The sequence below is a fragment of the Glycine max genome, chromosome 18 (genome assembly GCF_000004515.6).
Source record: "Glycine max cultivar Williams 82 chromosome 18, Glycine_max_v4.0, whole genome shotgun sequence".
In the NCBI taxonomy this organism is placed as follows: domain Eukaryota; kingdom Viridiplantae; phylum Streptophyta; class Magnoliopsida; order Fabales; family Fabaceae; genus Glycine; species Glycine max.
In genome coordinates, this window is record NC_038254.2 from 38,556,707 (window position 1) to 38,572,720 (window position 16,014).

General features: G+C 33.2%; 2 protein-coding genes across 2 annotated transcripts; both read right to left on the reverse strand.

The window, feature by feature from the left end:
• Positions 1-2,604: 2,604 nt before the first annotated feature.
• LOC100801822 (omega-hydroxypalmitate O-feruloyl transferase) lies at positions 2,605-4,598 on the reverse strand. Its single transcript, XM_041011805.1, has 3 exons — positions 4,164-4,598; positions 3,134-3,644; positions 2,605-2,984 (listed from the first exon to the last, which is right to left on the reverse strand). The coding sequence occupies exons 1-3, from the start codon at positions 4,596-4,598 to the stop codon at positions 2,605-2,607; spliced, it is 1,326 nt and encodes a 441-aa protein (XP_040867739.1).
• A 5,646-nt stretch (positions 4,599-10,244) lies between these two features.
• LOC100797521 (uncharacterized) lies at positions 10,245-15,798 on the reverse strand. Its single transcript, XM_014770300.2, has 5 exons — positions 15,742-15,798; positions 11,610-11,919; positions 11,304-11,522; positions 10,947-11,210; positions 10,245-10,868 (listed from the first exon to the last, which is right to left on the reverse strand). Exons 2-5 carry the CDS (start codon positions 11,913-11,915, stop codon positions 10,746-10,748), a joined length of 912 nt encoding a protein of 303 aa, XP_014625786.2. The 5' UTR covers positions 11,916-11,919; positions 15,742-15,798; the 3' UTR covers positions 10,245-10,745.
• Positions 15,799-16,014: the final 216 nt, after the last annotated feature.

The window sequence follows — 16,014 nt, forward strand, 5'->3', positions numbered from 1 at the left end:
CACAATTATAGAATTCTTTGGAATCAACATCAAATTGTGTAAGATGCATGTCCCTCTTTGATTCCCTTGCTACAATATTATAAAGTGGTTAATTTTATTGTTTTTTAATCATGTTTAATTATGTCTATGATATCTCACTTATGCTTTTTCTACAAGTACTTATTTTTTATACATTTATGTTATATGTGTGATGTATCTCAAAAATATTCTCTCAAAACATGAGAATGAAAGACAACAAAAGTTGCTCCATTAATTTTACTTCTACAAAACATTTTCCTTGACATTAAGTATTTACACAAGAATTTTCCTGGTAATCACTTGAGCAAATTAAATGAAAAAAAATGTATTTAATTTTAAACTGTTTTTTCTTAACACTGTATAAGCTGTTTTAATTGGATTTTTGTGATGCCATAAGTTTGACTTCATATATAAATTGAACACATTTTATGTGGATTCAAATAAATATTTTCCATACATCATTCAAATGGCTTAATAGTACCCGTACAAAAAAACAATGGCTTGATAGTACAAATGCGTGGGCTAAATTAGTAATTGTTTAATTTGAACAAAATTCACTAAAGATTTTAGATTTGATTTCAATTGTACTACCTCCATTCTTTTATATTTACACACACTATATATATATATATATGTATATATATATATATATATATATGAAACAAATGAAAATATTTATTCCCTAAACATAAGAAACATATATGACCACCTTTAAGTCTATTAACTGTTATTTTTTTTTCTATATCTTTATTTACTGTAAAAACTATTAATTCATACTCATTGATAGAAAAAATTATCCCTTAAAAAATGAATAGTATCATTAAATATAAACACCACTTAAACCAATTAGTTGAATGAGTATTTTTGGAATAAAATTTAAAATTATAATATCATTAATTAAAAATAAGTAATTTAAAATATTTTTTTCCCTAAACATAAGAAACATATATGACCACTTTTAAGTCTATTAATTGTTATTTCTTTTCTATATCCTTGTTTCCTGTAAAAACTATTAGGTTATATTCATTGGTGGCAAAACTTATCCCTTAAAAAAATTAATAGTATCATTAAATATAATCACCACTTAAACCAATTAGTTCAATGATTATTTTCAGAATAAAATTTAAAATTATGATATCATTAATTAAAAATAACTAATTTAAGCATTTTTATTAATCTTCACAAATTAGTTATATGCTTCTTATAAATGGGAATAGAGAAGGTAACTCAGTGAAAGAAAGAAAGAAAAAATAAAAGGAGGGGGGAGGGAACAGAAGAGGTAGTATTGTCCTTAAATTGAAACTGGAAACCCTACTACCCAAGCCAATGCTTGAATTGGCATATTTTATGTGGATAACGCCCCCATTAGGGTATACAAGAATAAAACTAATATTGGAGTGGGATACCCATCAAAGCCAATGCAAATAGAAGCATCTTTGGGGGATGGAGATAGTTGGGCAACAAATGGAGGCAAAACCAAAACTGATTGGAGCTATACATCATTCAAAGCAAGTTTCCAAGGCTTTGATGTTAGTGGCTGTCAAGTTCCAACCTCAAATATTAGTTAAAATTGTTCTTCTGAAAAGTACTGGTGGAATACGCAGAAGTATTGGCAGTTGGATCCTGTACGACAAAGACAATATGAACGTGTCAAACACAAGTACATGACCTATATATAATTATTGTGTTGATAGGAATCGATACCTAGAGATTCCCTTGGAGTGCTTCTAATTAACCCAATTAATTTACTTACATGGATGCTTAAAAAAAATTAATCTTTTTTATGGAATTGAATTGGAACATGTCAATCTTTTGAGCGAATAGGAGGCAGTTGAGGTGGGAAACAAATCTTGATTTAATATATTTATCTGAGTATCGATTGTTGTTCTTGTTTACCCAAATTTGCTATGAGGTGCAATCATATTTCTATTAACATCTTTTATACTATGTAATGCTTGATAAGTCTGAAATTGTTTCAGACGAACGTTTCTTTTTTGAGGGAATTGGCTCCAAATTGATGATATCCAATTGCTTTTCCAAATGTATTTTTATAAACAATAATATGCACGTAATTAGTTTTACACTATTTACTATATATAGGTATTGATTTTTTTAACAGCTAGCAAAGCAATAACAATATAAGGACTGCTGAAAAGAGCTACTTAAGCATGGTATAGTTCAGTTAGTACTAAACTATTAGGGGTGAGATTGCACTATGATCATATATTGGGGCTGCCATGTGCCATGTATATAGTCTACTCAAGCATGACATACTGAGATCAAGTAGAGTTGCATGCAAAAAAATCACCATAATAGTTTAATAACCTATGAACATTATTTTAAGCATATGAATTGTTTTAATTTATGAATAATCTCTTAAAACATAGATGAAAAAGTATTTTTAAATCCCAACTGGCTTAAGCATCTCAACAATGGCCAAAAACATTGAGATCCTGATAATAGTAACAGCTCATCTTGATATAAACTAAATGCGCCATTGCATAAATTGGTTCCTCTATAATTATTATTTTGGCATTGGCAACAGTACTATAAGTCATAGAAATTAATGAAAAACAAAGGATTTAATTAAACTTCTAGCATTATCCTACTAAACTCCTGCATTTGATCCTCAGGTAAATCCAGGCATATGTTAAGACCCCCTTCATCTTGTGGTCCTGGCAACAGCATGACCAAACCAGCCTTAACTGCAAGTGGGGTGGCACACTTTAGTCTCCCCCATGCAAAAAGCTGCTCCTCTAGCCCTAGTCTCCACCATGCCACCAATGAGAAACTATCTTCCATACAAGGTGCCCCTTTGTTCACCTCCAACCAATCTATCCCTGACTTTATGTACTCATCATCCAACCTCTCAACCCCTTCTTGCACTTTCCTTATGTGGCAAGCATCTTCTAGCTCAATGAGATCCCTCACACTTGCTCTTGCAAAACCAGGCACCAACGCATTACCTGCAAGGAGATATCAAAGTTGGTTGAGTGATTAAGAAAGAAGAGAATGGGAGAAAAGATAGCAGGTTCGATTTCCCTACTAATTAAAACTAACAAATTAATGATTTAATATTTGTCGATAAAAAAAATTAAAAAAAAAAATCAATTGCCTGCAAAGCCATTTGGGAGTTCAGGAACAACCCTTTTCCTAACATCCACTGGAAACAGCATTGTGGACACTTTTTCCTCTAACATCTTTGTTGCAATGCTTCTTGCCTTCCATATTTTTGCAGCAACAACCTGAAAAGTTGTGATGTTCTTTAAGGTGGTGTTTTCCTTCAGGGCCTTCTTTTTGAAGCTGGCTATTTTTTCTGGTGACAAATGAAGCACACGAATTTGATTTTGGGGCGCTGATTGCGTAGCATTGGTACCACTTTTGCCTTGGATAGTGAACAAGTTGTGTGTTTCAGTGGATTTTGAATACTCAAAATGTGGATGGCTTATCTTTGGAGGGTTTCGAGCTCTCAGAAGTGTTCTATCAGCATTTGGTACTATGATGAGGTCTCCACCGCGTGTTAATGCTCCTAAATTTACCTCAAAATCTCTTATTGCGGAACCGTCCAGTGTGCAGTGGTTGTAGCGAGAAGCAAGAGCCAAACTTCCACAGCCAAACTGAGTCAGCTATCATATACAAATAAAGTTAACTTAGAGAACTTATTCTATGCATCCTTTAATAAAAAAAATTAAAGTCTAGTTTGCGTGGGTTTTAACTGAAGGACATTGAGTCCATCACTTCTGGTTGGGTGAGCTTATTTATTAGTTACTTGGATTTATCTTATGACATAAATACTTAAGTAATTGGAAGAGTTTATAAAAATAATTTATGATATATTCATAAGCCATTTTCAACTTATGTCAATAGATTCTCTAAAGTAGTTTATGTAAACAGCTCACAATTTGTATGAAAATAGTTTCACCATATTTCCTCTTCGATTATTAAAAGGATTTATACATAAGTACTTATACGATAATTAAGCACTTAATAATGAATCTTCAAGTTTTGAAGACTAAAATGAAAGAAAAATAATAGGGCTACAAGCAGATAAAAAAAATAAGAGAATCAAAACAAAAGAAATACATAAATTATAAGGATTAAAATCTTGAAAATAAGAGTTTGAAAGAACTCAAAGAAGCATTAACCTGTAAGGAAGCAAGGGACCTTTCTTTCATGTCAGTTTCTTGATCACCCTCTTCCTGCAAGAAAACAACCAATTCCCTCAACTCAGGATTAGGTGCAGAAATCACACCAAATTCACTCAATTTTCTGTCAGTTCTTGCGGCCACTACGACAATGCCAGCACCATTACAGTCTATTTCAAACCGATGAGTCTCCTCCAAACTTGGCACTAGTCTGCCAGCCATAAAGTCATACTGCACAAGCATTTTACCAAGTGCACTGTATAATTTGCCACAAATCTCACCAAAGCTCATTTGGGTGCTTGGAGGATCAAAAAAGGAGGCAGAGTCTTGGTAAACAACAAGGGACAGGTCAATGTTTGACAAGAACATTCTCTTGCGAGGTGTAGGTTGCTCGGGAGCAATTACAACTTTCTCTACAAGTTCAATCTCACCCATTGCACACTGTGTTTTTGGTTGAGCTTGTTCTAATAATAATGCACAACCAACCAAGACTGTTAACCCCTTATATAATAAGTTTTCTCAATGGTTAATAGTACATAAGATTTTGGCAAAATATATATGCATGAGAAGCCAGTTTCCTAATATTAATTACTTTGAAGTTACACATATATGTTGCTAACGTATAAGAAGTTATGTTATAATACTTTTTTAAACAAATGTGTGTTTGATTCATTAATATACTGTATAACTGTCAGCTGTTATATTATGAATGAGAATCTGCTAACAGTTTAGATAATATGTTGTGGAGTTGTGGCATTATTATGCTTATTCGTTTTGTGTATGAATGATCTTATTACTTAATTTTGTAACAAACCAGGGCTATGTTAGCAACCCGACCTATATGTAAATAAAATTTAATTGCAGCTGACCACTGCAAAAGCCTGCAAAATAGGACTTATACCTTCACAAATTTAGATTATCTTATGATATAAGCAATTTTCTAAGTATTTTGAAAGAACTTATGAGAATAAATATGTCCAGAAGTTATTTACAACTTATTTTAACAAGTTCTTTAAGATAACTTAAAAAAACTGTTAAAACAAAGCTAGAAGAACTTCCAGTCTCTAGTTTAGTTTTGATTTGATAATTTTGTAAATGTATTTTAGCCTAATATAATTGACACACACCCACAAACACCCACACACACATATATTCATTCATTTAACTTAATATTGTTAAAAAAATTTCTTTAAAAGATTTGAAAATACATTTTCTATTTAAAATATATATAGAAGTATTTTTAGTTTAACAACTTATAATTTACTCAATTGATACTTTAACATTTCTTTCTCTATAGATCAATATTGCTAGATGTCACAAAATGATTAATCAAACTTGCTATTAGTAATATTCAAAATGTTAGAAATGACTTTCAATTGAAAAATAATTTATTATAAAAAAATGTTACAAAATAACATAATTTAGTAACATATATTTTTGTAAAAAATACACAAATAAATTAACAATTTTTTTTATAAAACATTATTCATTAATAGAAATTATTAGAATTTTTATAAAAAATCATTAAATGTGCAGTGTATTTTTATTTATTAATTAAAAGACAAAAATTATATATTATAAAATAAGAGAAACTAAAAGTTTCATATTTAATTCTATCGTCTAACTAATATTAAAATAAGTATATATTTGTATGTGTAAAAGAAAGGAGTGCATGCTTTAATATAAGAGAATGACTATAAAACCAAATAAACTAATTTATATACTTTTTAATACTACATAAATCTTTCCATTTTAAATAAATTTTTTTCACAAAATTGTGTTATTTTGCTAACTATATTTATTAATATTATATTTAATATTATTAGCATATAGAATATTAAAACTGTGTGTTTTATCAATAGTAACTATATGTATAATTTTATCTCTTATTTAAGTTTTATTATATAGTATAAATTTTATATATATATATATATATATATATATATATATATATAAACTAATTGTTCTTGTGTAGTTATTGGAGTCTACGGTTTCACACCCCACCTTCAATACTTTGTAAATGTCTATCTTATTTCCACTATGTCAATACCACATTAGAGTAAAATTTGTTAAATCTCTAAGAGTGGAGGTATTCAATTTATAAAAGTTGAATTAAATATTGAATAAATAATTTCACTTACCTTTCCGGCAAGCAGTAACAGGTGAAAGAGACAAAAACTCAGTAAGACTAATGATTTGGTACACTTTTTTCTTTCCTTTTTATTTTTTCTAAATATTGTGATGATCTAAGTGTTGTTAAAGGTAATTGGTCCATCAAATTTGAATGTCTAAATGTGTACCTGATGAGATAATAACACATTATTGGAAGGATGAAAAATGTTAACAAAATACTCTTTTAACAAATTCCTTTAATATATTTTTTTATTATTAATTAAAATTTAACAAAATTCACAAATTTTAATGATTCTCACAATTTATTAAAATTTTTTATTTTTAAATTTTTAATAAATTCTAATCAGAATAGAATGAAAAATTAGTATACTTTATTAAGGGGTTCTCACTTAACTTAGCAAGCAAATTTATTACAAATTGTACGGGTTGTGCATGAGTCGGTAGGTTGTTAGACTTATCGTGGCACGCTTCCTAGGTCTCTTTCTGTGTCTAGATTTGTTAGAAATTCAGCACAAGATGCTATGGTGCCCTGAAATCAGCCATTTGCACAACTCAAGCATATCTTTGTTTCTGTGCATATAAATAGGGGTCTTTAGCGGCTACAGTATTGTTGCTTAGCTCTTACCAAAGCCTTATTATTTACACACTCGATATATATGAGGCCATATAGCAAGAAATTGGTACTAAAACCAACATACCTAGAACAGAGAGCACTTCAATTTAGCTAGCTAGAGAAAAAAAAATAAAGTGATAGTGAGAAGATGTTATCTATGGAGGGTAATAAGGAGACTAAGCAATATGGCCTTGACTCTGCCACTTCTTGGTTTGGAAGTTGCATTTCTTCATGCTCATCATCAGAAAAAGTGGGAACTCACGGAAAGCTTCCTAGAACTGCTTCCGAATCATCAGTTACTAACCCCATGAAGAAGCCTTGAGGATGGAATGCCATAATCTTTATTTTAGGTTTATTTCTCTCTTCTCTAGCTATGTTTTTCTTCTCCACAAAGTTGTGTCATTTATTTATTTTTTCCATAAATGAATTTCAATTTTCATGCATTCACACAATTAAAAATTAGATGTGTTGAATGAAGATAAAAAAAAAGTATAGAACTTCATCTAAATTTTGTTGCAATCTAAATAACAAATGATATTTTAATTACCAATGATATTTAATTAATTAATTTTCTTTCTTTTGTTTTGGTGAATGTTGCAGGGAATGAAACATTCTGAGAGGTTGGCTGTGTTTGGGTTATTTGCCAGGTTCATGGTGTATTTGACAAGAGAATTTCACTTGGACCAAGTTTATGCTTCTAACATTATCAGTTTATGGTTTGGGATCTCAAACTTTATCCCTCTTCTTGGTGCCTTTATTTCTGATGCCTATGTTGGTCGTTTCCGAACCATAGCTTTTGCATCCTTTGGTACCCTTTCGGTGAGGAGTTATCTATGTGGCTGCCTCAGTCATATTTTACGGTTAGATTTTCAGTATAAAAGAAAAATTACACTCACTTGCCTTTTGTAGGCTTTAATACTTTACTTGTAAGAGAAAGAGAAATACATGTGCACTAAATCTATAATAAAATAACAAATAATAAATATATTCACATTTCCTGAGCTAGTTTGTCAATATTGTTTAAATATATCTCTAATTGAAAAGTAACCTTTGAAGATAAGTTAAAATCATTCACTACTAGAAAATAAGGTTTTAACATCGGTTATTTAAGACTTTCAACATCGGTTATTAATTGATATTGAAAGTACCGATGTGGAAAGTAGTATCATTAACATCGGTTTTTCAAAACCGATGTTAACTAATAAATACAACATCGGTTATTTAAATAAGCGATGTTATATGATACGAATTATGAAAAAAAAAATTATAAATCTATAAATTAACATCGGTTTTTTAAAAAACTGATGTTGTAAGTGACATTTAACATCGGTTTTTTAAATAACCAATGTTAAATGTGACATGTGACATCGGTTTTTTAAAAACTGATGTTGTAAGTAACATTTCACATCAGTTTTTTAAAAATCTGATGTTGTAAGTGATATTTAACATCGGTTATTTAAATAGGCGATGTTATATGATATGAATTATGAAGAAAAAAAAGTTATAAATCTATAAATCAACATCGATTTTTAAAAAACTGATGTTGTTAGTGACATGTAACATCGGTTTTTAAAATAACCGATGTTAAATGTGATATTTGACATCGGTTTTTAAAAAACTGATGTTGTAGGTGACATTTCACATCGGTTTTTAAAAAAACTGATGTGAAATGTTACTTACAACATCAGTTTTTTTAAAAACCGATGTTAAAAAATGTTGAGGTAAGTGACATTTAACATCAGTTTTTAAAAAAACTGATGTTGTAAGTAACATTTCACATCAGTTTTTTTAAAGACCGATGTTGTTTTAGAAATTTATTTTTAACATGATGTCTGTTTTTTCAATAAATCCCAAAAATAACCTGCAAATTTTAAAATCAGACCACACAACATATAATTTTCATTCTGTTTTGAAACAGTTTTTACCAGAAAATTCAATAAGAAATTTACTAATTACTATGAATTTAAAACATATTTAATAAGGAGACATGAATTGTAAAAAAAGTAAAGTAACTAAACTACAATTACAAAATTGCCTAAAAACTAATTGTTTCATTTTTAACTTTCAAATAGTACTTTGCCCACTGGTTGCGAAGCGCCTTCAATCTTTCTGGTTCCAATGGTCTAGGATCAGTGAAATACTGCATGATATAATAAAACATAAGTTAATAATATATTAGCAATCATAATAATATGAAATTTGGTGAATTAAAAATTACCATTTCCCAATTATTCTGGAAATTTCCTAAGATTATAGTTGACATCCAATGCATGACGTAATACCCACACTCAGTGCTTCCTTTTTGTCTATTACACTAAATACATTATGAAATTTAGATATGCAACGTTCAGTACAAATTAGTCTACACAATACTAAAATATAAGTGAAAACATATTGTTTAAATAACTTACTTTAACAACAATCCACCTAGCAGGAGTCTTGGATTTACTTTGTTGAGTATCGTCAAGTCCTTTCAAAGCACTATTGAATACAAACATAGATTCTTATTGTACATTTAAAATTTTGATTTACCTGACTAATGCTAATGCAAATATATTAAAAAACAACACTGACCTATTAATTATGCCTTTGAGGTAGTTGTCTGGCTTATTATGCAACGAACAAAACCAAATGACAACATTTTCCTTAGGCAAAATGACGACCATTTGCCAATGTGCACTGCAGTGGAGACCAATATATGTTATTATACTATTATACATTATTTAAATTCATTTGTTGAGTTTAAGTTACCCATTCAAGTAGGCTCCTAGGTACACATCTCGTTTTGAATTTTGCATCCAGTTCTTAATGTAATTTTCTGATTCAAATTGTGATTGCCCAGATCTCTGGATAGACTGTGGCTCAAGGAATCCATACACATCGATATTCCCAGCTCGCATACTTGTCTCAGTCATATGCCTATTATTGTTAACACAAAGTAAATTATGCATGAAGGTAAAACAATAAATTAGGTAACTAACAATAATCTAAATTGACTTACAGAATCCACAACTGTATAACAGATATGCTGAGACATTGACCACCATGTGCAATTTCAGACAGATCTTCATGCTTTATGTACAAGGTTATATGATACGAATTATGAAAAAAAAAATTATAAATCTATAAATTAACATCGGTTTTTTAAAAAACTGATGTTGTAAGTGACATTAGATATAGCGGATCATCGACCTCATCATCCGGCCTATCTGCAGGTTTCGCGGGTCTCACAGCTCCCTGTTTATCCAACATTAAAAATAAGCATAATTTAATCACAGTAAACATTTTAATTGGAAAAATAAGCATTTAATGACACTAAAATACTTGTTCTGATAAACGCTTGACTAGATGTGTCGGCCAAGCAAGGAATGTGTTAAGAGCCTGTCCCACGACCTTAACCTCTTTAGTGGGTACAGGAATGGGAGCATCTACATCTCTAATCTCCTCAACACCAACCTTAACTTGATCATGCAGCAAAGGAATGTTGTGAATTGTTGTAGATCCCTCATAAACTCTTCCCAGGGCAACCAGGCGAGAAGGATATTCTTCAATATACAACCCACATTTGTATGAGTCACCGGTGTCTAGATCGTTCCCTGAGGGATCAACACAACTCTCCTTTGTGCTGACACGAGCAGCTGAAGGACCAACATCAGGTTCAGGAGGCAGTGCGAGTCCCTGTGATTGCATTTGGCTGAGGGATAACATTAGCCGTCGAGTGACTTTTTCTGTGATTGAATCCTCTAGTTGGTCCTTGATTTGTTGCGTCAACTGTTGCAGGTATTCGGGAGCAATGGAGGAGGTCCTTGAAGCTGATCCAAAGTATTGTTTGATGGTTATACGGCTCCTACAGCACGCACACGACCAGGGTGTTCTGGTCGCCCAATGGCAGCAGTCAGTATATCATGACGTCCATGGGTAACAAAGGAACCCTGTGAGGCCTGCTCCTCAAGCGCATCCTGTGAAGAACACATTTATTCTATACTTAATCACACAATAAAAAAAATAATTACAATTATGAATTGAAAGTGACTTACAATCTTGTCAGCAATTTCCTTTGCTGCTTCAGATGTCATGTCACCAGTTTTCTTGGTGCGGGCTAGCTTCCACTTCACGTGTCGTTTGATGGGAGATGGAGGATCAATGACGGTGTCAGTGCTTCCGGATTGAGTTGCTTTCTCTAGTTTTTTCTTTCTCTTCTCATCCATCAACTTTTTTTCTAAATATTCATAACCCCCACGAGACATCACGTGAGGGGCAGTGTTTTGTTTTTGGACAGCTTGTGCTTTTTTTCGAACATTCTGTAAAAATGAAACATTAATGAAACTCATGATTACAATGTATTATAATAAGTTCATTTAAAGTTAAAAAAATGAAAATCCCAAATTAGTTACCTCCCATGAAGGGTCTCTACGGCTCTGGCAAAATTGGGTCCATTTCTCCTTGCTAATGCCGTACATTTTGCATACAGTGTCATCAACACTATCCTTGTCAGCTGCAAGTGCCCATTTCGACGTCAAATCAGACTTAAACTGTCTCCACCGCTCCCCCACAGTCTGAAGTATTTTCTTTTTTGTCCTTAAATCAGATGCTTCAGGGATATCAAATTCAGCCTAACAAAGAGTAAATTAGGTTTTATTAATACTAAATTCAAATATTTGGCTAACAAACAATATGGAACATGAAATAATACATGATACCTGAATATCCTCCCATATCAAATCCTTCTGAGTAATAGGGACATGCTTCCAATTTTCGTATGTGACATCCACCTTATCACGAGCAACGATCCCTAAATATGTTCTAAATTTCTTGCTGTGGGGACCGTCTGCTTTGCCAGTAACAGGATCCACATGGACAAGGGGTCTCTCTGCCCCAACTGGTCTAGTCGCCAATAATCTTAGGCGTGAGGCCTTTCTAGTCCGCTTCAATGGTGGTGACGACGAATGCGATGTTACACCAGTAGAAGGAGGAGGAGGCGGAGGAGAGTTTGACTGTGTAGCCATTTGGCTGTGAAAAAAAAAACATTAATTCAATATGTTATAAAAAATAAATGCGTATGAATGTAATTAAATGAATTGAAATTAAGTACAAAATAAAAAAAAATTACATTAGACGATGTTAATTAATTCTCCTTCATCGTGATCATTACGATTAGCATGAACATCGTCAGTTTCTTCTCCGATGACATTAGGTGACAATTGTGTGGACAAAGGACTAACATAAGTATCAATGTATGAATAATCATCTTCAACATTGACACCTATTGTTTTTCCATGTAAAACCACTGACCACCTTTGATCACAAGGGTCTTCGACATAAAATACTTGTTTCGCTTGTTCTGCCATAATGAAAGGATCATTCTGGTATGCGAGTTTGTTAAGATCCACCAACGTAAATCCCACATCATCGGTCCGCACACCAGTATTACTGTCAACCCACTTACATTTGAAAACACAGACAGTGAATTTGACATAGTTAAGCTCCCAAATTTCTTCAATGAAACCAAAGTAAGGGATGAAAGCTACACAAGGATTGTCATCATGTACACTAGCGAAGTGTTGAGATTCAGCCCTTAGGGTAACCCCACTGTTTTGCATTGTACTTTTTTGGTCTTCTGCTTTTGTATAGAAGGAATACTTGTTTATATCATATCCTTGCCAAGTATTAACATTTCTTTTAGGTCCATCTGCTAGCTTTCTCAACATTTCAGAAGCATTATCATCAGCCAAGATTGTGTGTTTAAACCAATCTAGGAAAGTCTTGTTATGTTTTTTCAACACTGAGTTCTTCGACATTTTTGGATTACTTTGTTTGACTAAATTTTCATGACGAACTATGTATGGCAAAACTTCATTACTATTATTCAACACATACAAGTGAGCTTGTTGCAAATCTTCTACACTTGGAGTGATGACATGCAGTCCTCTTGAACCCTTACCTCTTACTCTTTCGTCATGCCGAGACTCAGGAAGCCCAACAGGTTTAGCTTTTTCAATGTACTCTGAACAAAATTCAATGGCTTCTTCTGCAATGTACCTTTCAACAATAGATGCTTCAGGACGGTGTAGATTTTTGGTATACCCTTTTAAGATCTTCATGTATCGCTCAACCGGATACATCCACCGCAAATAAACAGGACCACAACATTTGATTTCTCTGACTAGATGAATAATTAAGTGAACCATGATGTCAAAGAATGCAGGCGGAAAATACATCTCCAACTCACACAATATAATAGCAGCCTCATTTTCCAGTTCGTCTAACTTCACAGGATCAAGAACTTTGCTACATATAGAATTGAAGAAAAAGCACAGCCAAGTTATGGCAAGCCTGACTTTGTTAGGCAAAATGTCTCGTATGGCCACCGATAACAATTGTTGCATCAAGACGTGACAATCATGAGACTTTAAGCCTACCAACTTAAGATCCTTCAAATGCACAAGGCTCTTAATATTTGAAGAGTATCCTTGTGGAACTTTGACCCGTCGTAGGCATTGACAAAAACTGAACTTTTCCTTTCTGGACAAAGTATGACAAGCTGGAGGCAAGTATATTTTTCTACCAACAGACCTTGGATGTAACGACGCTCGAATACCCATCTCAGCTAGATCTTGACGAGTATTCAAACCATCTTTTGTGTTGCCGTGAATGTTAAGGAGCGTCCCAATGAGACTATCACATACATTTTTCTCCACATGCATAACATCAATACAATGTCTAACATCTAGATCAACCCAGTACGGAAGATCAAACAAAATCGACCTTTTCTTCCATATGCAAGTCTTATTTTTGTCTTTCTTTTGGACCTTTCCAAATATTGTATTTAGGTGTTGAACCCGCTGGAAAATCTGGTCACCAGTCAACGGTACCGGTGCATTTTCATGCTCTTGACTTCCATTAAATGCTTTTTTCAATCGTCGGTAAGGATGATGAGGTTTAAGAAAACGTCGATGCCTAGTGTAAACTATTTTTCTTCCATGTTTCAGTTGTATGTAGCTTGTGTCTTCTTCACAGATGGGGCATGCACGATGGCCTTTAACACTGTAACCGCTCAAATTCCCATATGCTGGAAAATCATTAATGGTACAAAAAAGCATTGCACGTAAATTAAATGTCTCATTTCGAAACCCATCAAACACTAAAACTCCTTCGTCCCACAACTTTGTAAGGTCTTCAATCAAGGGATTGAGATAAACATCGATGTCATTTCCTGGCTGTCTTGGGCCCGTTATCATCATAGACAACATCATGTATTTTCGTTTCATACACAACCAAGGAGGCAAATTGTAAATCACTAGCAAAACTGGCCACGAACTGTGTTGCGTGCTTAAACTGCCATATGGATTCATTCCATCAGTGGCTAGTCCAAGCCTAAGATTTCTTGCCTCTTTGCCAAAATCCGGATACAAACGGTCTATCTTCTTCCATTGCAAGGAATCAGCCGGATGACGAAGCATTCCATCACAGTTTCTCTCATTTGCATGCCATGTAAGGTCTTTTGCGTCGTCTCCATTAGCAAACATACGCTTAAACCTTGGAATGATCGGAAGATACCACAACACCTTCGCTGGGGGGCCCTTGTTTGAGTTTTCATCACTACTACACTCCTCATCATCCTTGAGTTTGTACCGTGATACCCCACACCTAGGGCATTTCGACATTTCTTGAAATTGATGTCTGTATAATATGCAATCATTCGAGCAAGCATGAATCTTCTGATACTCCATACCCATGGGACACAATATTTTCTTTGCTTGATAGTAACTTTTAGGCAATGTGTTTTCCTCTGGAAGCATGTCGTGCACTACTTGAAGCAGTGAACTAAAGCTTTTGTCACTCCACCCATATCTGGCTTTGATATTAACCAGACTTAAAACTGCCGACAACAGCGTCAACGAATTCTTGCACCCCGGATACAAAGGTTTCTTTGAATCAGTTTGTAATGTATCATACATAGGGGCATGTGCTTGCTGAAAAGACTCTTGTCCAAGGTCACGAATCATATCCTCCAAGCGATCTCCCATTTCTACATCAAACGGTTCGAATTGTTGCTCACTCTGCATGTCTGTCATTTCACCATGCCATATCCACGTCGTATAATTCCTCTTAATTCCATCACACAACAGATGCTCTCGTATGTCATCCAGTATTTGTCGTCTTCCATTCAAACAATTGATGCAAGGACAATAATATTTTCCATCTTCATCCGGTTGACCTCTTTCTGAAGCAAATTGTAAGAATTGCTCGACGCCTTCCTCATATTCTGGGCTGATGCGACTTTCATTCATCCAACTTCGATCCATCTAAGTAATAACTCGGTCATACTCTCAAAGTTATTCGATGCATGAAAATCTCACTTTTTTATTATAGGTGTGGCCCTATCCCATTTGGGAAGACCGTCTTTTATGGTAGCTTCATACATCAGGGTTAATTCTATTTTGTTAAATTTGACAAAATTTTGGCAGCATTTCGCATTGGTCTCCAAGTACACAACATGAAATCGGTGAAATTAATTTTCCGATAATCAAGTATGCACCCAGAGAACAACTAGAAATGCATTACCGAAATTTCATCAAATTAAACAAAATAATTTTAACCTTAACACATGAATCTACCATAAAAATATCAGTCTCCCCAAACTGTCCAAACGGACAATTCAAGATTAAATACAATGATTAATGCAAACTATCCGCAAGAATCATTGCATCCAATCTCAAACGGGAATCTAAGGTTCACTCATCATGAACACAATTTATATAGCATATATCAATTGTCATTAATGGCAGTGAACACATAATAAAAATATTCATTGGTAACAAACATTTGTACCTGTGATGATGAGCAGCACGATCCAAAATGAAAGCAAGAATCAAATAAATAACTGAATGAACACCTACATCAATCATCATTCCGAAAAACAGATATCAATATGAATGCTACACTCAAACTTTGAAGAAGAATAAAGGATAATATGGCGGAAATGATACAGTGTTGTTTGCACCCAAACTCTTACTTACGTGGCTAACATAATATTTCGATTAGTGTCCAAGAACTATAAAATCCCACACATCTTTGGCTGAGATTGATGGTTGACCATTCTTT